General features: G+C 47.3%; 1 protein-coding gene across 4 annotated transcripts in view; it reads right to left on the minus strand.

The window, feature by feature from the left end:
- Window positions 1-840: 840 nt before the first annotated feature.
- Window positions 841-26,836, minus strand: part of CNNM4 (cyclin and CBS domain divalent metal cation transport mediator 4) — a 41,003-nt gene continuing 15,007 nt past the window's right edge. Inside the window, exons 2-9 of one of the 4 annotated variants that reach the window (XR_007150745.1) lie at window positions 12,526-12,669; window positions 12,113-12,247; window positions 9,513-9,682; window positions 9,108-9,204; window positions 7,183-7,245; window positions 3,760-3,941; window positions 2,479-3,452; window positions 841-1,465 (exon numbers count right to left, since the gene is read on the minus strand). Coding sequence is in view for 3 of the 4 variants with exons in the window: in XM_047851817.1 (XP_047707773.1) it covers window positions 3,255-3,452; window positions 3,760-3,941; window positions 7,183-7,245; window positions 9,108-9,204; window positions 9,513-9,682; window positions 12,113-12,247; window positions 12,526-12,669 (989 nt within the window). In the remaining variant the exon portion in view is untranslated. Of the gene's footprint in view, window positions 3,453-3,759; window positions 3,942-7,182; window positions 7,246-9,107; window positions 9,205-9,512; window positions 9,683-12,112; window positions 12,248-12,525; window positions 12,670-26,836 lie in introns of all 4 variants that reach the window. The other 3 variants (XM_047851817.1, XM_047851818.1, XM_047851819.1) reach the window with 3 other exon arrangements.

A 26,836-nucleotide genomic window follows, 5' to 3' on the forward strand; every position in this document is an offset into this window, starting at 1 on the left:
GTGGAGGACACAGGAGATCAGAAGGTCCTGGTATGACTATCTCCCTCAGGGACTATTCCTCACCAAACTCATTGAGTTGTTGGTGGCACCTGGCATGTAGCAGGGACTTAAACATGTGTGGAACATATGGTCAGATGAAATTTATTCTCGTGTCCCCCTATACACAAGCTTTTGCATCTGCTATTTTATCTGGAATGTCCTTTTCTCTCCCCTTTAAATATCCCCCACATTTGTCTGCTCTGTTAAGCCTGGCTTGCTTGAGCCTCTGGCCTCAGCATACTCGATTACCACAGCTACAGCACCTATGGGCGCTGCGCAAGTCTACCCAGCAGAAACCTCAAGAGTGGATGCAGTGAGGCGACTCTCAGGTGGGTTCTTCAGGGGATGAGCTCTCCAACTTTGAGTCCTCCACCAACTTCATGGGCAAGGACAAAAAGGCGACTGCATGTTATGAAACAATGTGATCATACTTTTGGATAAAGCTTTCTCCTTGGGCCCTCAGGGGAGAGAGAAGGGGAAACTTGCCCATGCTGACTGCCCCCTCCAGTACCCATAGGCAGAAGACTATGGTGTCCATTTTGACAAGACCCCTCATTGTTGCAGTTGAGCACATTTGCCCTGTACATCTAACAGCAGCTGGCACTCTCTAGCTCCTGTGACAATAGCCTTGATTACACATATTTTGTAAATTTCATTTCTGCTTTCCTTTTTACTATTAAACAGTGCCAGAATACTTGCCCCTTACCCTGTCATAGGTGACAGCCAACCACAGCCACTATCTTTATGACAGGTACCGAATACTGACAGAACTCAAAGAGGCAAATTACAGACTCACCAAGATTTCATATTTCATTTTTTATTACCAATCAAAAATAAATTCCATATATTGTTTAGCAAATATTATCATTGTCTTGTGACAAAAGACACAAGAGTCATACAACAAAACTCCCCGAGAGTCAAACTCATAACAATGCCAAAATAAATCACAAAAATATACAAATTAAAATCTTATGCAAAATAAATAGGAGTTATTTGCTACGGTGGCTGTGACTTGCCTACCCATTTGGAGGCCATTTGCGAAGGTCTCCCTTACATGGGAAGACATGCAGGGGCGGGCCAGTTCCAGGGTATGGCTCAGCCCAGGAACCAGAGGTTGGAATAGGAAGTGAAAAATTGCACTGGGAGGAGGAAGTCATCGGACCAGTAATATTTGGAAATAATTATGACCCTCTGCAAGAAGTGATTATAAATGGGAAAAGGGAGGGGGAGGAGGGACCATCTGTTGGTAGTAACTGTGTGTGCAAAGAGGTAGCTGTGGAAGTGTGTGCACCTGCTCCTTTTACTTCACACACACTCACTTGGTTCAGGCCAATACGGTCTGCTCCACCTGGCACTCAGGTCTCTCAGGAACACAGCTTTGCAAGCTCCCGTGCGGACTCAGAAAGCAAGCTGCTCCTGTGGAAAACTGAGGGGTTTCCCCCAACAGGGAATAAAGGTCTAGTGTCTATTTTTCTCATGACTGAGAACCCATGGGTGTTCCCACTTTCTCTCCAGACTTTTACGAATAAATTCTGTGACTGGGGAAGACTTTAAACTGGCCAGGCAAGTATATTTGGTACATTTCCTGGTCCCAAGAGTTAGGATTCTCCAGGCGCTTGAAGAATAGAGTACTTGGGGTGACAGAAGTCACTGACTGAAGAAAGGGTCAATAAATACTACTTAGGTAGAAGGCTTGCGAGTCTCCCTCGCCTGATCTTAGGCCCTGGGCACCTGTTTCACCTGATGAAAGGGCCAACATGGACCTTGGTCCCACAGCCTCCCCAACAGTGGCAAGCCTGGAGCCCCGCAGCAAGGCCTAATTCAGCTCCAAGGAAAAACCGCCTGGGCAGAACTCCATGTGGGGACGGAGCTCTCGGGTTCCAGTACCACCAGCTTGAGCCAAGGCCAAGATGACAACTCAGGCTAGGATTACAAAGATGGGGCAACAGGGCTGCCAGCTGTGTGCCTTTTAGGAAGAAACTTCCTTTCCTGGGTTTTGTACATGTGTGAACAGGGTTGGGTAAGCCTCAGCCACACAGGAAAGGGCATGAAGAACCTTAGGTTGGCTTCCTATGTGTCCTGTTGTCCTCAATCCCCAAGAGGCATAGGGGTTTTGGGATGAGAAGCAGGGAGTCTGGAAAGAAGGGCTTCATAGGTCAGTGACTAACACTTGACTTACATTGTGGGGTGGGAAGGGGGATGGATTAATTGCTAACAACACAGATGCCCATGACCAGATTCCCTCCTGGAATGGAAAGGAGTATCTCAGACAAGTCACCCGTAATGTAGACAGATGCTCTCCCACCTAGGGGGAAACCTTTGGTAAAAGTAAGGGCAGGGCCTGGGGAGCAGGGGTAAGTGATCTTCAAGGTGTGAGACCCTGCTCTGAGTCAAACCAGTGGAGACAGGGGTGAGAATCCTCAGCCTAGCCCAACTCACCAGAAGAGCCCATCGGCAGAGTTCTAGGAAACTCCAGGATCCAGCGATTGACAGGAGTAGGTGTGCTCCTCTCTGTAGCTGGGAGTACCATGTCCCTCATCACAGTTACCCAGAATCCTTCAGCCTCGGCAACGTCAGACAAGCCTCAGTGTATGTGTCCAGGCAGTTGTTCTCAGCGCTATTTGGTTCTTTGTTTCCTGGAAGGAACTATCTTCCTCCCGAGAGAAAACCTTCCTCCAGTGGGCCTCTAGGATCCCATCTCTGGAGGAGGAGGAGGAGGAGGAGGGAGAGGAGGAAGAGGAGGAAGAGTGGGCTCCCTGAGTCAGGGACATAAGCCAGAAGGTCACGGCTGGGAGCAGATTATGGCTATTGCTTCCTGGGGTGAGAAACCCTACCCCTTTTAATTAAAGTTTTTATGGGGAAAAAAAATTGTTTTAAATAAAGTTCCTTAACCCTGTCTTCCCTTCCCTACTCCTTTCCCCAAACAATATTTAAAAAGAGGAGCAGTGAGCCTAGTTCAGAAATTCTCTCAGTAAAAAACAGCCTTGCTCATGGTAGCTGGCCCACTGCCCTACCAGTCTAGAACTGGGCAGCTGCTACCTCAGAGTTGTTCAGAGGTCCCTGTCAGAGGCCAAAACCCCCACACTCTGGGGGCCATCTGGCTGCTCAGTTAGACAGGCTATCTGCACCCCTCCTGGCCTAACAGGCTCCCTATCTTCATGTGGGCCCACTGGGGAGACCCCCGCGGGGCTGGCGGGGGGCCCCGGGCCCTCCTGTCAGATGGCACTCTCATGGGAAGCTCTGTGCAGCAAAGAGTTGCGTTCATTGAGAAGAGTCGTGGTCTCATCTACCACAGGCAGCTCAGCCTTCCCGGCCAAGTTCTCCGTGCAGATGGTGCAGCCATCCAGGGGAAACTGAGGGCAGTTCTCCATGCGTGAGGCCAGCAGCCCATTCTGGTACTGTTGCCGAGTGATCTGCAGGAGGAAGGGATGAGGTTCACAGAGAGCAGGAACTGAGAGGCAAACCTTACAGGACCCGGGGGAACAGGGTTGGTCAGGGTTGGGCTATGAGTCCAGAAGAGAGGACATGACTAGCTGGAGTTTCTGGAAGCTAGTGAAAATAAGGAACGAGAATAAGGAGGACACACATCTTGGGACCAGGCCCTCAGTGCCATGTGTGGTGGGCGAAAGAAAGAAGTTGCTGACTGCTGAGGCAGAGTCATCCAAATGCCTAGGACAAGGAAGACAGCGCTTCCCAGATGGAGACACAGGAAGCACTCACCTTAATGTACTGGAGGTCCATGAGCGCCCGGACACTGAAGTCAGAGATGTACTGGCCCAGGATGGAGCTGCCAAACTGGTTGCTGCTGCCAGCCAAGGTAGCTGTGTTCGTGAGATCCGTCCGGTCCGGGTAACTGAGGGAGGCTGAGCGACTGAGGGTGGTGGGGTGGGATGGGGAGTGGTCTGTAGGGAGAGACAGGTCGTCAGGCCAGGAGCCCCCGGTGGCCCCTCACAACCTCTTGCTAACCTGTCCCACGGACACCCGGGAGCAGGGCCCCCACCAGGAATGGGAACAGTTCTTAAGGACAAGCAGAAGCTCCAACTGTAGAAGATCTGACCTCATCAAAGCAAATGAGTTAGTTTGTTTAGAAGTGTTGTGCAAGAAGTATTAAAAAGCCTACCAAAGCAGAAAACAAAAACCGAAGACACAGAAAGTTTATAGCTGCACAACCCCTCATTTCCCCAACAACTAATCAGTCAAGGGCAACATAGTGATTACCCTGCCATGGCAGACAAGTCGCTATCTTTGTCTCTGTACCAGCTTATATCAGGTGACATACACTATATACTTTTAAATTATATTAAAGGAAGACATACAGTTTGCACCCTCTCCCTGCGCATCCACACAGACCTCACAACACCATGCCCTATTCACACCTTAAAATGCTGTTTTGTTTTTTGTTTTTGTTTTTAAGTAGGCTTCATGCCCAGCGCGGAGCCCAATGTGTGGCTCGAACTGATGAACCTGAGATCAAGACCTGAACTGAGATCAAGAATCAGACACTTAACTGACCCAGCCACCCAGGCGCCCCTTAAAATGCTTTTCAGCGATCAAAAGTATGTTCTGCACATGACCTGTTCTGGGTGGAACTGTCCCAGCCACTTGTGTCTGCTGGCCCCAGTCAATGTGACAAGAGGGACAAGGGCAGCAGGTTCCTCTCACAGGAACCTAGAGCCTCCAGAGCTCCAGGCCTCCCACTCTGGTGGTTTTCTCCAGGCTGGTCCAAGTGCCCCTCCCTTGAGGCAAAGACTGGGGTAGTGGTGAAGGCGCCTCTTCCCATGACCAGGGGCAGCACAGGCCTCCATTCAGACGACTGTAACCAGGAAAGGGGGATGACTCAACCACAAATGAGGAAGGAACAGACTCCTTATTTTGAAAAAGGAACTGTACCCATATTGTACATCATTAGCTCTTATTTTTGAGAACACTTAGAAAACAATGAAATGCACAAAGAAGTTAATTGTGAAGGCATGCTGGTTTCTTTTAAACAAACAGGAAGTGCACTAAGCTTATTTACTTAACCACTAGGTTACTAACTATTAAGTTAGCTATTCTAACAAATAGTTCAGTGAAGACAGCAAACACAATGAATCCAGGTGACTGAAGGACCAATTCAAGTTTAACTGAGGGATACTGAACTGAGTAATACTCTATCTTTGAGCTTCATTCATAAAACTAGGAAAATATAGTCTGGGTAGTCTATGATTGGGCGGTGTACAATCATTAGAGAGGATCGTGTGCATATATCACTTATCCTAACCTAACATCTCTGATTAAGTCCTAGAAAAGAAACACAAATACTAAAGATATTACCTAATATTTCATGTTAATCATTTGGATGATGGAATGCTTTTATTAATGCTTATTAATGCTCCAGAAACTGAATTTAAAAACAACACATATTAGTGACACGGCCCTTTAAAAATAGAAGCCCAAAAAGAAAGACCAAAATATGAAACGTTTCTGAATAATGAAATTATGATACTTCTTAATTTTCTTAAGACTTTTTCTATTTGCTCAACTTTCTAAATAAGCTACGTTGCTTTTATGATTAAAATAGAACTATAAATGTGTAAAAAAAAATTAAGAGATTTTGACTTGGTAATTTCATTCTGAAAGGATATCCTGAGAACATAATCTTAAACACAGAAAGTTTTTTCACAACATATCCTGGTGTTATTTAGACCCCAATGAACGTACATAAGGGGCGGAATAACAAATGCAGGCACATGTGCCTGGGGGAATACTGCGTGGGTCTAACCAGAAAGCTTAAGGAAAAGCATCTCTGTTCCCATATTAGGTACAAACATCAGGATCTGAGCCATGTATACATAAACTCCTGGCCAGTGTGACACAAAAGCAAGTGCAGAAGAGAGAAGAGGGGGCTGAGATGTTGGCCAAGGAGGACCAACATGGTCCATTCTGTTGTCATTGGACATCACCCACTCAAAGGCCATTGTCAGCTTCCCACTTCTATTACAGCCAAAAGGTGGCTGTTTGAAAAGGCTGAGTGTCTTCTAAATCACCTTTTTACTTTTTTTAAAAGAGAATCGATAAAAACATGTCCTTTGGTACAGCTGAGGAGAAAAAACCCAGCTGTACGAATATAAAATGGGAAAAGATGGACTCTGGTGATAGGACTGTCAGGGCCTCAGGAGCTTCTTTAAGTTACACAGCGAGACTGGAGCTCAAAGGCACTTGTAATGCTCTTAACCTCCCCTGGGCTCACCAGGTCAGGCCGGAATTCTGATGGTGAGACCAGCACCTTCTGCCACCCTCTGCTGCCTCCACATAAATGACTGAGAACTGACTCAGTCAGCCCAGCAATTCTGGGATAAGGCTCAAGAGTGTGTCCCAGCAAAGGCCAGGAACAGTATATGGCATTGGGCCTCTTCCTCAATAGTTTATGATTGGAATAGCACATTTTAGTTGTAATCAAGAAGAAAACAGAAGTAACAATTGAGCTCTAACATTTCATACCAATTCTCTCACTGCTCCTGACAATTCTAAGAAGTGGGCACATATATTGTTCCCATTTCACAAGAGAGAACAAAGACTTAGAGTAAGTCAGCTCCCGGAATCATTTAGCTAGTAACTGCAGAGACAGCATTCAAACAGGGCAGTCTGCCCAGGGCCGCACTTCTAACTGCCCGGCAGCTGCCTCCCCCTGGCAGGCAGACACCAGCAGCAACAGAATGAAGAGCAAAGCCTGTGAAGAAAGGAGGAAAGTTTTTTAGAAAAAGCTGATGACATGACAGGCATTGTGATGTTTGTGAGTGGCCTTGATCAGGGGGTGCCGAACAGCTGGGTTCACTTGGCCTGGCCAGAAGCAACCCTCCCTTCCCACCCTATCTGTGTGCATGCGTGCGTGTGTGTGTGTGCGTGTGCATGTGTGTGTGTCTTCTCAAGGACTGAAGGACCTTTGGGGATGCTCTTCCAGAACCAGGGCAAGGCCACCCAGTAATTGGGCCCTAGGCCAAGCAGAGCCAGTGCAAATCAAGCTGGCCCACAAGTGTGAACGGGTGGGATGGCCTGAGGTGCTGTGGGGAGCCCCAGTGCCTGCTGGGAGAGGTTAGTAGAGCTGTGGTATGTGGGCTCAGGCGATAGGTGGCAGTGCAAACTTCTCCAGCCATGCCATGTTACCTGAGAGCCAGGAGAGCAGGGAGTTCCGCTTGCCAGGCGGACACCCGACCTGGGTTGAAGGCACTGGAGCAAAAGAGGAAAAGGTCAGCGATGGGTAGGGTGAGGAGGCAGAACATGGAGCCACAGGTATGGGATAGAGAAGCAGATGTGCTGGGGGTCAGGCTCCCTTGGGCAAAGAGGGGACACAATGGAAAGGGGGACATGGCTCTGATGGGGAGGGGCTTAGGGCAATCCAACAAGCCCTGCTCAGAGAGGGGCAGAAGCTTCCACAGTGAAACAAGCCCCCCAGAAGTCATCCCTTCTTCCTTTTGGCCACTCCAAGTAGGAACTGAGTGCCTCCAGGTCAAAGGATAGAGCCCAGGACTCTGACCCAAGCCTCTAAGGCATTGTTGCAGAGAAAGTGTGCCTGGAGGAAATGTCCCATGACTGTGTGCCTTTCTGGACAAGATTTCCCCCAGCTGGATGGCAAGAGGTGCTCTTGGGAGGGGCAGAGAAATCCTCCTTAGGCCCAATGCATCCAGGCAGAGAACAACTGCTCCAAAACCCAGCTCTGGAACCTTGTCTCCTCACTCTCTCCTTCCTGGAGCCTGCTCATGCTGGTGGAGGGGCAGAGCTATGTCACACCAGTGGATAAGCTGAGCTGTGTCAATATATGTGGATGCCCTGGCCCCTGCACAGGTCCTCTTTGTCAAAGGACAGCAACAGGCAGAGCACAGAGGCTCTCCAGGAGATGCACACACACCTAAATGTGTGGCCTGTCCCCCAGCAGTAAAGTAGATTTTCACTTCCCAGCCTGCAGCAACCTGGAGCCCCTCTGGAGGTTAAGAGGGGTCATACAACTGGTGAGGAGCCAATCTGGCAAGACTTGGGTCTTGCCTGCAGGGTGCCACTTTAGTCACAAGGTCCCTCTGGCAAGGGGAGCCTGAACTACCCAGGACTGGAGAAGCAGAAAGCGCCAGGGTGGCCAGAGTGGCCCTTCCCTGGACTTCCCACAACCTCTCTTGGAGGGCATGTCCAGTCCTTCTTTGTCCCAAATCCCTTTCTGCCATCAGAACCAGCCCTCTGGGCACTTGGGTGGCTCAGTCAGTTAGGCATCTGACTCTTGATTTTGGCTCAGGTCATGATCTCACAGTTCGTGAGTTCAAGCCCGATGCCGGGCTCTTCAGTGGCAGTGCAGAGCCTGCTTGGGATTCTGTCTCCCTCTCTCTGCCCCTGCCCCACTTGCTATCTCTCTCTCTCAAAATAAATAAATAAACATAAAAAAAAAAAAAAAAAAAAAAAAAGAACCAGCCCTTAACCAAAAGGCAGTGGCTAAGCCCCCAGAAAAGTCAAGCCCATCTGCAACCTGCCCAGCAAATAGGCCCCGGCCTGGCTCCCAACCATAGGCACTCTGGACCCCCTCACTCTCCACCTCAATTCCCTAACCCAGTCTCCATGAGCAAGAGCCTGTGGCCTCCCTCCACCTGCCTCCACTCATTCTCGCTGCTGTGGCTGCTTGCCTGGTTGGCCCATTCTGCTGTCGTACTTCCCCCTGCTCAAAGGCCATCAGTGGCTTCCTGCTTCCTATCACAACCAAATGCTGCCAACTTTCTGGGGCTCCCCGACATGTCCTTACTCCCCATGGTCCTCCCCCAACTCTGGCAAGCTGTTCTCACATCTCAAGACATGCTCTCAGCTCCATGCAGGCCTTTGCGCAGATTCCCTTTCCCATCTCTTCTCCCCACTCTCAGAATCCTGTCCGAAGGAGCCAGTCACAGCTCTTCTGGACCACCTCTGCTAGTCCCTGACAGCTCTGGCCCTGACTGGCCTCCCTCTCCCCTGAGCCACCTGGACTGTCCCAGGTTCTGGGTGCCAGTCTAAGTATCCGCCCAACCCAGGTATGCTGGAGGGCAGCACAGAAGCACAGATGCAACCCAGCGACTCACCAGAGGTGGGCGAGGACAGGGCCATGGTCCCATAGTAGGAGAAGGCGCCTGTCTCAAACTTCATGTTCTCCTTCCCGGCCTCCACCTCCACCTTCCCCTGGAAGAACACAGGGCCAGGAAGACAAACAGACTGAGAAAGAGAACTCAACGGAGGGAAAAAAGGACAAAGCAAGAGGGAGAAGTAAGGGCAAGGAAGAGCTGGTTCCAGAGCCCCGAAGAGTTCAGGTACCCTGACCTGGAGACTCAAGGGTGGCCTCTCAGGAAGAGGGTGGGCAAAGGGGGAGCAGAGGCTCAGGGGCAGGCTGGACGTTCCCTAGGCAGGAAAGCCCTGTGTCCCCCAGCCACTTCAGCAGGCAAGGAGGGGACAGTGGGCACAGGGGGGCAGGCACGGAGCAGGCCACTTACCTGCAGGATGAGGATAAAGTAGTCGGCCGGCTTATTCCGGGTGTACAGGTAATGGCGGATGTAATATTTGTTGTGCTCATCAAACTTGAGTTCCTGAATGACGTCTGGGTACTTGAGCAGCCGAAGCAGGATTTTCTCAGATATTAGAGAGGGGCTGAACTGGGGAACCTCTGTAGGAAGAGAGACAAGGACTTCACAGGGGGCCTGGAATAGGCAACGTGGGGAACACAGCCCCCTCCCTGCCCAGGCCCTTCCCTTTGGTTCTGTACCTCCCTGGGAAGGAAGCACCTTTGGATCCAAACAGGTTACACTGCAGTCGGCCCGCCTGCCTAGGCTGGAATGGCGGCGCCTGCACTAATAGTGTGTGATCTTGGGCAAGTTACTTAACCTGTGCCTCAGTTTCCTCATCTGTAAAATGGGGATTAAAAACCTCGTAGGGTTGGGGCACCTGGGTGGCTCAACATCTGATTCTGAGCATCTGATTCTTTTTTTTTTTTTTTAATTTATTTATTTTTCTAAATTTACATCCAAGTTAGTGCAAAAATGATTTCAGGAGTAGAATTCAGTGATTCATCCCCTATGTACAACACCCGGTGCTCACCCCAACAAGTGTCTTCCCTAATGCCCCTTGATCATTTAGCTCATTCCCCCACCCACAACCCCTCCAGCAACCCTTAGTTTGTTCTCTGTATTTGAGTCTCTTATATTTTGTCCCCCTCCCTATATTATTTTTGTTTCCCTTTCCCTATGTTCATCTGTTTTGTATCTCAAATTCCACATGAGTGAGGTCATACGATATGTCTTTCTCTGACTAATTTTGCTTAGCATAATCCCCTCTAGTTCCATCCATGTTGTTGCAAATGGCCAAGATTTCATTCTTTTTGATTGCCGAGTAATACTCCATTGTATATATACACACCACATCATCTTTATCCATTCATCCATCGATGGACATTTGGGCTCCTTCCATACTTTGGCTATTGTTGATAGTGCTGCTATAAACATGGGGGTGCATGTGCCCCTTCGAAACAGCACACCTGTATCCCTTGGATAAATACCTAGTAGTGCAATTGCTGGGTCATAGGGTAGTTCTATTTTTAATTTTTTGAGGAAACTCCATACTGTTTTCCAGAGTGGCTGCACCAGTTTGCATTCCCACCAACAATGCAAAAGAGATCCTCTTTCTCCGCATCCTCGCCAACATCTGTTGTTGCCTGAGTTGTTAATTTTAGCCATTCTGACTGGTGTGAGATGGTATCTCATTGTGGTTTTGATTTGTATTTCTCTGAGCATCTGACTCTTGATTTTGGCTCAGGTCATGATCTCGCAGGTTGTGGGTTCAAGCCTTGTGTCAGGCTCTGCACTGATACCGTGGAACCTGCTTAGAATTCTATGTCTCTCCCTCTCTTTCTCTGCCCCTCCCCAGCTCATATAGGTGCAGCTCTCTCTCTCTCTCTCAAAATAGATAAACATAAAAAAAAAAAAAGATTTCTAAAAAAATAATAATAATTAAACAAAACAAAACAAAACTTCGTAGAGTTGGGGCTCCTGGCTGGCTCAGTCAGTGGAACATAGGACTCTTGATCTCAGAGTCGCAAGTTACAACCTCACATTGGGTATAGAGGTTACTTTAAAAACAAAACATGCTCTGGGGCGCCTGGGTGGCTCAGTAGGTTAGGTGTCTGACTTTGGCTCAGGTCTGATCTCACCGTTTGTGAGTTTGAGCCCCGTATCAGGTACTGTGTTGATAACTCAGAGCCTGGAGGCCTGCTTCAGATTCTGTGTCTCCCTCTCGCTCTGACCCTCTCCTGCTCACACTGTGTGAGCTGTGTGTGTCTCTCTCTCTCAAAAATAAATAAACATTAAAAAAAAAAAAACTCTTGGATACATTCTTGCCATATGGAAAGTGCTTCATAAATATTATCATCATTATTATCATTAGCACTATTGTCAATATCCTGGCAGGAAAAATAAAGAGAATTAACATCCTTCAGCAAGTGAGAGTTAGGAAGGAAGTCAGATTTTGGGGGGAGGTGGGGAATAGGGAGGAGCTTTTCAAATCAATCATCCAGATCCCCAAAGGGGCTTTGAGTCAGGGGTGAGAAGAGAGAAATGTCATTGACCTAGAGGTCAAGTCCTGCTGGACCCAGCAAATTCAGGCAGAGGGGAAGGAGGAGAGATGAGAACAGAACTGGATTGAGACTCCTTGGAGTGCATGAGCCAGACAAGAGCTGTGCCAGACAAGAGCTGTGGGCCCACAGTATGTGGAAAGGCCTCTTTCTCCCTCCTCCTCCCCAGCACCCATGGGTCTGGGGAACCCCAGGGCCCACTTCAGGTACTCCCAGTGGTTATTTTCAAAACCAACTTGGTTGCTTCCTAGAAATTTGCAATGGCAACCCATCAACAAAGAAAACAAATCACAAGGAGTGCCCCAGGGATAGAGGGAAGGCGCCTTGCCCCCTTTCAGAGGCAATCATGTTTTCCCCATACCTTTCACCTGCCACAGCCCTTGTCCCATGGGAGAAAGTAGCCAGAGGCCTAGAATCCTTCTTCCATGACTGTATCCCATCAACACCTGAAGGCCCTCCACTTGCTCTTACCCGTGGCCAGGAAGCGATGAGCTGCCAGAAGTAGCTGAGGTGAAATTTTCACCTTGAGTTCATTGTCAGCATCCTTAAAGGCTGAGAAGTCACGTTTGTTCTTCTCAGATACTCGTTTCCGGCTTCGGTTGTCAGCTGCAAGAGGCAGAATCTAGAACTGAGAACACTGAATCCCAATGACTCAGGAACAGACTAGAACCTGCTCCCCAGTCCCCAGCTCTGCAGTCCTTTCTTCCAGGCACAAGCAGCAGTGTCTGCACCAGGGCAAGATCCCTGGCCGGGGTGAGACACGGAGTTCCTGGGTCTCAGGGTGCCAGCCCTCCCATGTACTTGCACTGTGGCCTTCTCACCTAGGGACACCTAGGATGTGAATAGGAAAAGGGTTCCAGGCCTGTGGAGAGGATGGAACTCACTGTACATATCCGACTCGTCCAGGATCTCAGATTTGATGATCTCCTCAATGACATCCTCCAGGGTGACCAGGCCCAGCACCTCGTAGAAGGGGTCACCTTCACCCTCGTTGTTCACCTTCTGCACGATGGCCAGGTGGGACTTCCCTGGCGGGGGGGGGGGGGGGGGGGGTGGGGGGTGGGGAGGGGGGGAACAATGCAATGAGTCAGGCAAGAACAAAGGGATCAGGCATGAGACTCCTCCACCAAAACGTTAACACACTTGGGGTCATGAGTCACTGGGGTGGGGTATGGGTTTTTTTTTTTCTCCTTTTCTTTATTTCCTGAAGTTTCTACTGCAAACAGATATTGCTCTTATGAAAAGGAAAACCAAAAGTATTTTTTAAATCTCAAGGCATTTCAGACCTTTTGTTTCAGTAGAATGAAAATGGCAAGGGCCTGTCTGGTGCCGTGTATCAGGATCTCCTGAGAGTCCTGGAGAGGGGAAAGACCCACATTGACAATCCATGGACAGTGGAGCCATCAGTCAGAGACATGTGTGTGCCAACTGGACATGGGGCTCCTCAGACAGCCCAGGCTGCCCATGGGGCCCCACGGGGCACTCACATTCCTTCACTCTGCTCTCCTTGGCAAACTCCCCAGCATGTACCCAGGGGCTGTGATACTGCCCGAGGCAAAGGCTCTCAGTTCCCAAAACCATTAACAAATTAGCCCGGGCTGTAATTAGGCCAGGCAAATACTATAATTAGAGAAAGGCCACCCTTTCAACCTAAAACAAGAGAAAGTTGGGTAGCAGAGGGAGGGTGGAGGGACCCTCCACAGAAGCTTTGTGGGGTAGCAGGGCTTTCCTGGCCCTCTTTCTGATTGTCTACCCTGTTCTCATGCCCCCTGCCCCAGTGCATGACAGGAAGGAGACAGCCAAGGGCTTGGCCCACACTTCAGTTTGAATGGAACTGTGTACCCCACACAGGGACACAGGTTTGGAGCAGCTTAAGGGAAAAAACCCTGGGAGAGCTGAGGTCAAGCTAGGGTCTCCTATGCAGTGTCCCCTTCACAACCCAGTCTTAGGCCCCACTCGAAGAACTTCTCTGTAGAGGACATTTTCCAAGTCTCTAAGGCCGCTGGAAATCCCCCAACCCCAGGATGCGTTCCTCAGAACTCCAGAGAGGCACCAGTTCTCAGGAGCAGCATTTTAAAAAACAGAATAAAGGAAAAAGATATCAGAGTACGCCACATGTGACTGGGGCGGGGGGTGGGGGCGTATGTTCTGTGCAACTTTCACACACATGCCAGTCACTATGCTACACTCATTTCCAGCTACAAGTTGTGGTCAAAACACTTTCAGCACTTTGCTAGACAGAACCATGGCTACATTTGATTAAAAATTCTATTGTCTCTCTCTGTCTCAAAAATAAACATTAAAAAAAAAATTTTTTTTTTTAAAGGGGGGGGCACCTGGGTGGCTCAGTCGGTTAAGCGTCCGACTTTCGCTCAGGTCATGATATCACAGTCCGTGAGTTCGAGCCCCGCATTGGGCTCTGTGCTGTCAGCTTAGAGCCTGGAGCCTGCTTCAGATTCTGTGTTGCCCTCTCTCTCTGACCCTCCCCCATTCATGCTCTGTCTCTCTCTGTCTCAAAAATAAATAAACATCAAAAAAAAACCCAAAAAACAAAAAACTCTAGACATGAGGGGCACCTGGATGGCTCAGTCAGTTAAGCATCCAACTCAGGTCATGATCTCACTGTTAATGAGTTCAAGCCCTCCGTCGGGCTTTCTGCTATCAGCAGCATGGAGCCTGCTTCAGATCCTCTGTCCCCAGCTCACTCTTCCCCTTCCCTGCTGGCACTCTGTCTCTCTCTCAAAAATAAATAAACATTAAAAAAACAAAAAACAAAACCACACACACACACACACACACACACACAAAAACCCTCTAGACATGAGCCAACAGGGGCAAGAGATCCATCAAGGTCCTCCAGCAGGCAGCACCCACTCAGAGCTGGGTCTGGCCCCCAGGCCTCTCTGCCTGCTGGAGGCTGCCCATCCAGGAGTGTCTTCTAGAAACAGAAACAATGTTCTGGGTGGTCTAAGGCAGCCAGCTAAACTATGCCATCAGGTGGAACCAGAGTAAAAAGCGAAGTAGCTTTTACCACCTGTCAGACTGGCACACTCCAAGACTGGTGATGCCCAGTGTTGGGGGAGACAAACATGCTGTCACAGGGTCCTCTGTTTTGTGGACAGGTAAATGGCATATTTCAGGAGGCCGATCTGGCAGCCTGTCTCAAAACTAAAGGTCTCTAACCTAGGAATCAGAAATTCCACGGGGAGAAAGTTGGCTATAATCTTTCCCAAAGCAGAAAGACACAGAAGCAAACAGAACACTGTTAATAACCTCAAACCAGAAACAACCTAAATCAACAGCAATGGAGCAGGAGTACTGAATAGTGGCCGCCACTGCTCTGGGGAAAAGGCAGCAGGCTGGATGGACAGACAGAATGTGGAATGAAGCCCCACACAGACTGTTGATGGAACAGCAAGCAGTGGTGCCAGCTGCCTGTGCAGAAACTCAGGGCTGGCGCTTGGCGGGATGGGGGGAGGAGTTGAATTGCCTTGAATTGCATGGAAGAGCAGACAGTGATCACCTCTGGGGTTATGTGGAGTTTGGGGGAGAGGCCCTTACTCTGTACCCTTCTGATACTGTTCTACTTGATGGGCAGGTTTCACTACTAGACTTTTTTTTAATTGACAAAGAGGGGAAAAACAAAATCAAGGGAAACAAAGGGAGACTGGGGAGACTCTAGGGTGAGCAAGGACCCTCTGTGCCTAAACGTACACAGACTGAGTCCCACGTAATGAGGCGTGTTTGAATGTGGCTCAGTTAGCAGCGCCTTGCTCAGAGCGCAGAAGTCAGGGCCCTGGCACAGAAGAGACAAAGCTTTAATAACCTGAGCAAATGTCCTCCTCTCCACTGAGCCTCCCTCCATTAACCACAGGCTCACAACAAATCCTGACGCACAGTCACGGGTGCACTGGGCCACACAGGGAAAGGCTGGTGGCTTCTCTAAAGGACAGAAATATCCCGCCTTGTAGAAGAAATAAGCTGATTCCTTGAGACCAATGTTGGGGCCACTCTCAGCCCTCCTGCCTCCTCTCTGAGGCTCCGTTGTTTGCAGCATCACTGGTGTGTGTGGATGCCCTCTAAGGGACAGGTAACCTGAAGGCGTACAGACCTGGGGCGCCACCCAGTCACCTCTGCTCTACTTTGCCCAGAGGAGTTTTGTTTTGTTTTGTTTTGTTTTTTATGGTCTTAGCAGAAGATTCTCCTCCTTGGCTAGAGAACCTCTCTTGCCAAGGTCACCAGTGACTTCCAGTGACAGGGTCTCATGCTCAGGCTGCATCTTCTGATGAGGGGTCACTCTCTCCCACTTCCTGGAAATCCTTCCTCTCCTTGGTTTCTAGCACACAGCTTTCCTGGTGTTCCTCTCACCTCAGGGGCTGCTCCTTCTCCCTGACCTTTTTACGTGGGAGCATCCCAGAGCTCAGTCCTCGGACCTGGTCCCTTGCTTTGTGACTTTAAATACAAACTGTATGTCAAGGCATCTCAAATAAACACTTCCAGCCCAGCCCACTCCCGCATCCTCTGGAGTCATAAACCCAACTGGTGGCTGATGGCTAGGTAGGTAGCTTCTCCTAGATGCCTAACATCTTGATCTCCACGTGGCCAAAACCAAATTGCCACCCTTCCCCCCAGCCCTCCTCATGTCCATCAATCCAGTAGATCAGGCCATGGGGGAGTAAACTGTCTCCTGTATTTCTCTACCCTTTTATATCCAACCTTTCCAGTAGATCCTGTCAGCTCTACCTGCAACGGACACTTAGAATCTGGCCTCTTCTGGAGGCCTCCACCACTACTGTCTCGTTCCGGGCCACACACATCTCTGTCTCACCCAGAGAGCTAGACTAGCCTCTAAGCAGCTCCCTGCTTCATCCTGGACCTGGGGTTGGCTCTCAACACAGCAGCAAGAGGGGGGAAGTCAGGTCACCTTATGCCTCACCCAAGTCCCTCCAGTGGCTCCTGTCTCACTCCTAGTAAAAGCCCCATCCCCCACAGAGCCCTTGGTGCTGACCCTCTCATGTCTCCTACCACTCTCTCTCCAGTGCTCAGGTCAGCCACAGGGCCTCTTTGCTGTTCTTCAAACACAACAGGCTGCTCCCTTTGCCTGGCTTGCTCCTCCCCCACACAACTGGGTAGCCTGCCCCCACTTCAGGTCTTTGTTCATATGTGGCCCTCTCAGTGAGGCCTCAGTGAAAACTGCATAGCCCTTACCCAAAAACTATGACTCCTCCTCCAGCACCTCAACCCTAGTCATTAAATCCCCTAAAATAAATGATATAGTACGCTTATTCAATGAACTTATCATTTATGGCCTGTCTTCTCCTGCTATATTTTGAGCTACACTACAGCAGGGGCTTTAGTCTGTGTTCTTGAAACTCAGAACAGCGATTGGCATCCAGTTAAGTGTTCAATGGCTATCAGGGAATGAATGACTCAGTTCACGTGGACGTTCCATAGGAGAAAAAAAAATGTAATCAATGGGAAGGGGGAAAGGGATGGAGCCTAGAGAAGAATTATTTTGAATTTCAGTAATTAAGTTTCCGTAATTCAAAAATCATTTTTAATTTACCTTTTAAAATAAAAAGACCAACTTAGGACTTACATTTATGATCCTCATTCTATGAAATTTAAATCTAATACAGAATTTTTACTTTAATGATTTACCTCATTTTATTATTAATGTGCATTCAACTGGATAATTGGATTTTGGGGGTGGTTGGGGTGAGAAATGAAACATGAAAATTTAAATAATACATCTACCCCAAAAGCTGAGAATCCCTCAGTTCTCAAAGTAGTCCTCATTCAAAGAAAAAAGATGAGGAAATATAGCAACATGCTCATATTTGGCTGATCCACATGAAATTGTTGATATTTGACTATTTTTAACCAAGAAAAATGACAATTTCATATTATTCAACCTAAAAGTATGGGAGGTTCAGCATGGTTTTTCTGTTTTATACTTTTCTGAATAGAAAATCCAACCTTTCCACAGTCAATAGTTTTAATTTTACAATCAGAAAGGAAGACATTCATTGAAGTAACTTTGAAAAAGACTCTCACACTGCTCCCTGCCCCACCCCCCACCCCAAACCCTGTGGGACTGGGGCTTCCTTTTAAATTCAAACACTGCTAGCAAGGGGCAACCTGGCTGTGAGAAAGGAGGCACCTTGAAGCTCCTACCCGCACAGCTGCCCTTCTTCGACCTTTGTCCAGCCAGGTCTCCTCCCAGTCAGAGAACCACAGTGAGGCCTCTTTCACCTGCCCTGTCCCACCTGGAACAGGGGCAAGGAGCAAGAGGCCCCATAACCTGCCTGAGTCCCTCCCCAACCCTTCCTCTTTACCACCCTTGGCTCAGCCCGGGGGGGGGGGGGGGGGGGGGGGGGGGGGGCGGGCTCCACCATGGGGACCATTAGCACTCACTGCCCAGTCCCGCCCCAGCGCTCCCTTCTCCCTTCACCAGCACTTGTACTGTTGCTTATGCAGTCGACTGGCAATGCTATCCCATCCCCTCCCACCTCATGCCTGGAACACAGCAGACACCCAAACGTTTTGCTGGATACATATAGGTTGGTCTACAGGGACCCCAGAAAGCCCAATCCTCCACCTTCCGCACTGCCCAGTTTAGCAAACTGCTGTATCCTCCTCCCCCCATAAAAAACTTTATAATCTCTCATAGACCATAAGAAAAACACATTACTAGGTGCTGGGTTTCAAAGTCCACAAAGGCCCGGAGAGGGCCCTACTCACCAGCTCCTGCTGCCTTTTCTCATGTGGAATATCCAGAGGCCCCAGATCAGACATGGGATTCCCACTACCCAAGACAGCATCCTGGGCATCTCCCTCGCTGGTCCCCCAGCAAGCGAGGTCGCCCACTTCCTGCCCTCAAAGGCTCCCAGCAGGCTCTGAACTCTCAGGCACCTCAGGCTTGACTGCCAGAAGACGGGCCACCGCAGGCCATAGGTCTCTTCACTTGCAGGCAACATAGCACCCTGATGTCCTGGGAATCCCCCTCCTTTTTCCTCCCTCCACCCAGACAACGGGCAGGATTAAGCAGACTATTAATAGTGCTGATCTCACCAGCAGGAGGGGCAGCCCATCCCAGCAAGAAGAGATAGGCGGGGCAGGCATATTGGAGGAAGCAGAGGAGCACAGCAGCAGAAGTCAGACCCTTGCACAACCCTCCATGTGGGCATCCCTCAGCAACCAGGGGACAAGAGAGCTATGCACAAAAAGAAGCTTCCATAAGTTCCCTAAGCAGAGAGGGACAGACTGGGGAGGGGCAGGGAGTAAGTTGTTTAATCAATAAGCAACTTAAAAGAACAATGAAGAGATCGTTAATTTTAATGTAAGTTAAAATACATTAGGGCGCCTGGGTGGCTCAGTTGGTTAAGCAGTTAAGTGTCCTAAGTGTCCGCCTTTTTTTTTTTTTTAATATTTTAACATTTACTCATTTTTGAGAGACAGAGAGACACAATGTGAACAGGGAAGGGACAGAGAGAGGAGGCAGAATGTGAAGCAGGCTCCAGGCTCTGAGCTATCAGCACAGAGCCTGATGCGGGGCTTGAACTCACGAACGGCAAGACCATGACCTGAGCCGACATCGGCCACTTAACGGACTGAGACACCCAGGCACCCCTCAAGCAACCGACTCTTGATTTCAGCTCAGGTCATGATCTGACAGTTCGTGGGTTCCAACCCCACATCGGGCTCTGCACTGCCAGCGCAGATTCTCTCTTGGGATTCTCTCTTCCCCTCTTTTTGCCCTTCCCCTGCTTGCATGCTGTGTCTCTCTATTTGGAAATAAGTACATAAACTTAAAAAAATTTTATAAAGAAATGAAATATACCGTAAGACCATAGAGACTAACACAAGGAAGTACTGAAGGAAACAATGACATTTTTTTTCTTCAGGATTTGGCAGCACGTGTCAAAATGGAGAAAGTAAGACCCTGGCCTCAGCCATATCTACCACTTCTAGGAAAGACCTTAATACAAGGAAAAACCCAGGCCAGGGTGCAAGTTGTGCCCAGGAGGGTCCATCTAGGGTGGTTTATGATACAGTACTGTAGCCACTAAAAATTAGGCTGTTGTAGACAGAGATTTAAAAGAGACAGTGGTTCACCATTTGCATAAAGCAAAAAGTTACAAAACAAGAAAATATGGGAACTACACTGGCTTCTTCTGCTTTAGCTTAATGCCTTTTAAAATCACCATGTATTACTCATTTTACATTCATAATCAGAAAGGATAAGAATGATGCCTCATATTGAGGGGGAGGGAGACAGCAATATAGTTGGTTCATTGCTGACTTACTAGAAGAAAACAAGACCAAAATATTCACGTTTTCAGTGGTGGGATAAGGGGGTCTTTCATTTCCTAGTCATTTTCCTCCTTTCTAAAAGTTTCTACAATAAATATATTGCTTTATTTTTACATTTTATTTTTTTATTTTTTTAAAATTTTTTTTAACATTTATTTATTTTTGAGACAGAGAGAGACAGAGCATGAACGGGGGAGGGTCAGAGAGAGAGGGAGACACAGAATCTGAAACAGGCTCCAGGCTCTGAGCTGTCAGCACAGAGCCCGACGCGGAGCTCGAACTCACAGACCATGATATCATGACCTGAGCCAAAGTCGGACGCTTAACCCACCAAGCCACCCAGGCGCCCCTATTTTTACATTTTAATTATAAACACAATGTACGTCTTTCTGCACCTTGGGTTTTACACACAGCGATGTCCCTGGAGCCCAGTCACTTTGCCTCCCCTGTGGAGGGTTCCACTGGTGGATGCTAGGGGGGATTTAACCCTCTCTCTTCTGCTGACGGACCCACGACTGTTTCCAGTTTCTTATACCACGAACAAAACTGCAATGAAAATCCCTGTGCTCCACCGTTCGATCCATGTGAGATCTCGATGTACGTACAGCTGTGGAGCCACTAGGTCAGAGGGTTCGTGCACTGGAAGATCTGACCGAAATCTCCACACTGCCCTCCCTAGTAGGGCTCCCAGTTTCCATTCTTGCCAGCACAAGTTATACCCGGTGCTTCTTGATTCATTCCTTAGTGCCTAGTGCCCAATAAGGAAGCCATTCAATAAATACAGTCGTTATAGCTGGTTATGTTTTTAAAAGGAAAAGGAAAATGGACAGCAAGACAAAAAGGAAAAAACTGAGTGAAGCAGGAAAAAAAAAAAAAGGAAAAGTGACAGGAGTACAGCCACATGGAAAAGAGAAATGAAAACGGAGACACTGCAGCCCACTTGCCAAAACAAAAAAGCATTTCTAGAGACTTACCAGGAGACTTGCCCAGCTATCCTGAGCAAGACAACACAGCCAGACACTGAGAGTACACACAGAAGAGAGCCACAGCCCATCTGGGACTTTCTAGAACAGGGTCTCCAAAAGGAGTATTCATCCCCCTTTCGTTCACATTTACTTGTAATCCAAAATAAATAAGCAACTTTAGCTTTCGTTTATACACAGACTGACAGTGGGCCCTGAGCAGGTGGCGAGCAGCCGGCCCCCGCGGGAAGGAGCCCTCAGCCTCACTCAATTGCTCTCCAGCAAAGCGAGAGGAGTTTCAAATGAGGTATGCCCAAGGACACAGGTTTACAGATTCTGTTGAGCACTTTTAACCAAATCAATGCTCACACAATGGACAGTCGCTTTACAAGACCCATGCAAGGAAATTCCAGAGTGAAGGGAACATGAATAAAGTAAGCAGGGCACCTACAAAGGCCAGAGCTGGCCCTCTCCTCCCCCTGCCAGCCCTTTGTCAGTCAGCAGGGGGAACACAAGTACCGGGGGAGTTGAGGAGTGCTTGGCCAAAATAATCAAAATTGTCAAGAAAACTATTTGAAACGCAGACTTAGAGCCACTGTCTGTAATGATGAATCGCTGTACCGAGAGTACTTTGTCCCATGAGAAAGTATATAAGGTATGTGTTAGAGATAACATGAAGTAGAAACATTTTAAAATAATATTTAATTTAAAATTTAAATGTGTATATTTAAATAATAACATTTTTAAATAATTGTTATTTCATCTTCTTTAAAAATTTTTGTGTCTGTTTTATAATATATATGTATTAGTAAAACAGTATACATATATAATTCTTGTATGAATAGAGGTAGAAATTTTTAAAAACTTTTTTTCTAGGGGTGCCTAGGTGGCTCAGTCTGTTAAGCATCCAACTCTTTTTTTGTTTTTAATTTTTTTTTTAACTGTTTACTCATCTTAGAGAGAGAGAGAGAGAGAGAGAGAGAGACAGAAAGAGTGTGAGCAGGCAAGAGGCAGAAAGAGAAGGAGACACAGAATCTGAAGCAGGCTCCAGGCTCCGAGCTGTTAGCACAGCGCCATGATGTGGGGCTCAAACCCAAGAACTGCAAGATCATGACCTGAGTTGAAGTCGGATGCTTAACAAACTGAGCTACCCAGGCACCCCAAGCATCTTTATTTCACCTCAGGGCATGAGCCCCATGTGGAGGGGATTCTCTCTTCCTCTTTCTCTGCTCCTTCCTTACTTGCTCTCTCTCTTTCAAAATAAATAAACATTTTTAAAAAACTGTTTTCTCGGACTGCCTGGGTGGCTCAGTCGGTTAAGTGTCCGACTTCGGCTCAGGTCATGATCTCACGGTTTGTGGGTTTGGGCCCCGCATCGACCTCTGTGCTGACAGCTCAGAGCCTGGAGCCTGCTTTGGATTCTGTGTCTTCCTCTGTCTCTGCCCTGTACTTGCTCACATTCTGTCTCTCTCTCTCTCAAAGCTGAATAAACATTAAAAAAAAAATTCTTTTTTTAAACTGTTTTCTAATAGGGTGGCATGAACAAAAAAGTTTGAAGAGCTCCCTCTATAGCCCTGTAAAGATGCCCAGACCTTGGGGCGCCTGGGTGGCGCAGTCGGTTAAGCATCCGACTTCAGCCAGGTCACGATCTCGCGGTCCGTGAGTTCGAGCCCTGTGTCAGGCTCTGGGCTGATGGCTCAGAGCCTGGACCCTGTTTCCGATTCTGTGTCTCCCTCTCTCTCTGCCCCTCTCCCGTTCATGCTCTGTCTCTCTCTGTCCCAAAAATAAAAATAAACGTTGAAAAAAAAAAAAGATGGCCAGACCTTAGTTGCCCCTTCTGATGGTAGATACTGGGGTGTCTCCCATCTCAGGGTCTACCTGCCCCCAGCTATGGAGCAGTGGGGGTGAGCATGTTCTCAGGCACTCTCCCTCGCACATCTCCTACTATTCATGGGAGGAAACTGAGGCTCAGGGAAGTCCTGTCCAGGATCACACTGTGAGGGGGGGTAAAGCAAGGTGGGATTCAGAAATGGGGTTTCTCTAAATTGCCTTCTACTTTCTTTTTTAATTAAAAAAAATTTTTTTAATGTTTATTTTTGAGAGACAGAGAGAGAGAGAGAGAGAGAGAGAGAGAGCACGCGGGGGAGGAGCAATGAGAGGAGACAGAACCTGAAGCAGGCTCCAGGCTCTGAGCTGTTGGCACACAGAGCTGAACACACAGGGCTCAAACCCAGGAACAGCGAGATGGTGACCTGAGCTGAAGTTGGACGCTTAACGTACTGAGCCACCCAGGCACCCCAATAGCCTTCTCCTTTTAACCCAAGCACCCAGGGGTGAAGACGTTGACAGGAGGATATCAGTAGACCCTAAGACTGGTCCTGTGACAGGTCTTCATGCTTTTGATTTTTCATTTAGCCAGCAGTCTCTAATTTTTTAACCTTTTATGATGGAAAATATCAGGCATCTACAAAAGTACAGGAAATAATGTAATTACACCCTCAGGGCCCTTCACCTAACCTAAACAATTAACAACTCCAACTACTCCAGCCAATCTTGTTTCCTCTTTCCTCCTACCCACTTCACTGGCTTATTTTGAAGCAAATCTCAGATTTTATCTGTAAACATCTATAAATGTTACAGGCATTTCAGTTAGTATCTCTAAAAGATAAAGACTCTTTTTAAAAAGCAAAACACAATAGAATGCAATACCACACCTCAATATGTAATTTCTTAAGATCATCAACATCAAATGTTCTAATTTCCCAATTTTCTTATAATCATTTTTACACCTAATATATATATATATATATATATATGTATGTATATACATAAATACACTTTTTTTTTTTTTGCTATTGGTAACAAAAGTGCAAAAAAAGACATTAAGATCACTTATAATCCTGTCTTCCAAAGACAACTGCTGTTAACTAAGTATTTTGTTTGGTCTTTTAAAATGAAATACTAAATGAGGGGCGCCTGGGTGGTGCAGTCGGTTAAGCGTCCGACTTCAGCCAGGTCACGATCTCGCAGTCCGTGAGTTCGAGCCCCACGTTGGGCTCTGGACTGATGGCTCAGAGCCTGGAGCCTGTTTCCGATTCTGTGTCTCCCTCTCTCTCTGCCCCCCCCCCATTCATGCTCTGTCTCTCTCTGTCCCAAAAATAAATAAACGTTGAAAAAAAAAAATTTTTTTTAAAAATAATAAAAAATAAAATGAAATACTAAATGAAATTAAATAATTTGTAAATACTTCACATTCTTTGTATTTTCCCATGTTGTAAAAATATTTTTAAAAATTCAAAGACTGCATATTATTTCACTGTACACATGTGTGCATAACCCCAATACCCACTGGGCTCTTAAATTGTGCCCTTCCTTCTCCCCCCCCTTTTTTTTTGCCATTACGAGAATCCTCGCAATAAATATACTTGGTTATATCTGTCTCCCTCAGGTTTCTAGAAGGAGAATCACTGGGTCAAAATATAGGTTTTTTTAATTTTCTTTTAAGTTTCTTAAAGTTACTTGAGAAGTGAGGTCAGATCTAATGCTGATGTCTTTGTCTTGGAGATGTGGAAATCTCTCCTGGACGCCTCAGCCAGGGACAGTTCAGAAGGCAGGGAGGAATACACAGAACTAGAGCTATTTTGTGCAGCAGAAGAAAATGAAGTGGAGAGAAAATGCTGGCCCAGCTGACAATACCTCCCTGAGTGTGGGAAGGCAGGGGCAAGCGATCAGGGGGTGCCAAGGAGGTTCCCAGCCATCTGTCAGCACCACCAGCCTCCTTTCGACTTTGGACCCTTAGAGCAAACTGCTTCTCCCTCTTTCCACTAGTCGTCTTTTCTCAGTAGCACCTCTGGCCTTGTCCCCTGTTACTCTAGGGCCATCTGGCCTCCCACTCCAGCCCCCCCACCCAGAAGGAGCCCCTTCCTTATCATACCTCTCCTTGCCTTGTGAGGCACCTGTTCTTTGTCCCTGTTTGTGCAACCAGCTAATAACCTACAGTCAAATCAATCTAAAAGATGGACTATTATCAATGAGCCCACATGCCCCATGTTAGTCATGAAGATATAGGAAATTCTGTTAAATGCTTAGCTGACTGACATCAAGATACATTAAACCCGGGGCTAGCTTTCTAACTTTACTAACCTAGCAATCCTATCCCATTCACACACACACACACACACACACAAAAAGCATTTTTTCTCCCTTGGTGAACCCTTGCCAGTAACTGGTAACCATACACCATGTCCAAATGTTTACGAACTATAAAAATCATCCTCGACCTCACATCAAAACCCGAAGAGGGAGAAAAACTGCAGCAACATTTGATGCGGGGCTCATTCTGTTACAAGTAGAAGCAGGGGAGGGGGAGGAAGAGGGCAGGAATATTACTTGGTATATTCAAACTTGTTCACCCAAACTGGACTATTACTTAGAAGAGGAAAAAGGACTTAATTACCAAACAATTCTTCTCCCTGCCACAAAACAAAAATAAAAACCCTAATAGAAATATCTGAGATAATCTTATAAATCTTCCTCCCTGGTAGTTTGTTTACTGGCTGAAAAAAACAGTTCTAGACCTCTCTCTCTCATGAACACAGGTGCCAAAATTCTAAATAAAGATATTGGCAAATCAAATCCAATGATGTGTGGAAAGGATCATACATCATGACTAAGTGAGGTTTAGTCCAGTTATGCAATAAATGTTTATGGGTGAACATTCAAAACTCAATCAGTGTAATTCAGAATAAAGAAGATACATCATGCAATCACCTCAACATATATTTAAAAAGCACTTGATAAAATTCAACATCTACTTATTATAAAAACTCTTAGCAAACTAGAAAAGAAAGGACACTTTTTTGATCTGATAAAGGAACTCTACCTAAGAACTACAGCAAAATCATATCTAATGATAAATTTGGAAAGTTTTCCCGAGACCTAGAATGAGGCAAGGATGCCCCTGTCACCAGTTCAGCACACTCCTAGATGTCCTAGCCAATGAAATTAAGAACAAGATATAAAATGTAGAAGGTTTAGCAAGAAGTAAATAAAACTGCCATTGTTCACAGGCAACATAATTATGTGTGCAAACAATCCAAAAGAACTTAAAATAAACTATTAGGATTAATGAGTAAATTTAGCAAGGCCAATGGATTCAAGGTCACTATACAAAAACCATCCATACTCGTGTTATATTATAAAGAATACATCTGGGGGCGCCTCGATGGCTCAGTCAGTTGAGCTTCCGACTTTGGCTCAGATCACAATCTCACGATTCGTGTGTTTGGGCCCTGTGTCCAGCTCTGTGCTGACAGCACGGAGCCTGCTTGGGATTCTCTCTCTCCCTCTCTCTCTCTGCCCTCCCCTGCTCATGTACACAGGCCAGATCTCTCTCTCTCTCTCTCTCAAAAATAAATAAACATAATAAAAAAAGAAGAACATATCTGGTCTTGGACTCTGGCTTCCCAAAGTGAGATTCAAAAACTCTTGGAATTTCCTGAGTAAATAGAAGTGGCTTTGTTATTCTGATGACCAACTCCAGGTGGGCCCCTAGGTAGCTTCAAGGCAGGGCTGGTCACCAGTAAAACCAAGCATTAGAGGGTCAGAACTTTCAGGTGTCCTGCCTTCCAGGGAAGGCAGCGGGCTAGAGACTGAGTCCAATCACGTGGCCAATAACTTAATCAATCATACCCAGGTAATGAAATCCTGATAAAAATTCTGGACCACACCCTCAGGGAGGGTAGGAGAGGAAAAAAACAAACAAACAAACAAACAAACAAACCCAACCCTCTGGACCCCAAAGCTCAGTGGAGCTTCTAATTCATAAAACACATTGATGTGCCCGGAGGGTGACACACCCTAACTCAATGCGGCCAGGCCACGGAAGCTCCGCATCCAAGCCTGTTCCTGTTCCAGA

Source organism: Prionailurus viverrinus, chromosome A3 (assembly GCF_022837055.1).
Source record: "Prionailurus viverrinus isolate Anna chromosome A3, UM_Priviv_1.0, whole genome shotgun sequence".
NCBI classification, from domain to species: Eukaryota; Metazoa; Chordata; class Mammalia; order Carnivora; family Felidae; genus Prionailurus; species Prionailurus viverrinus.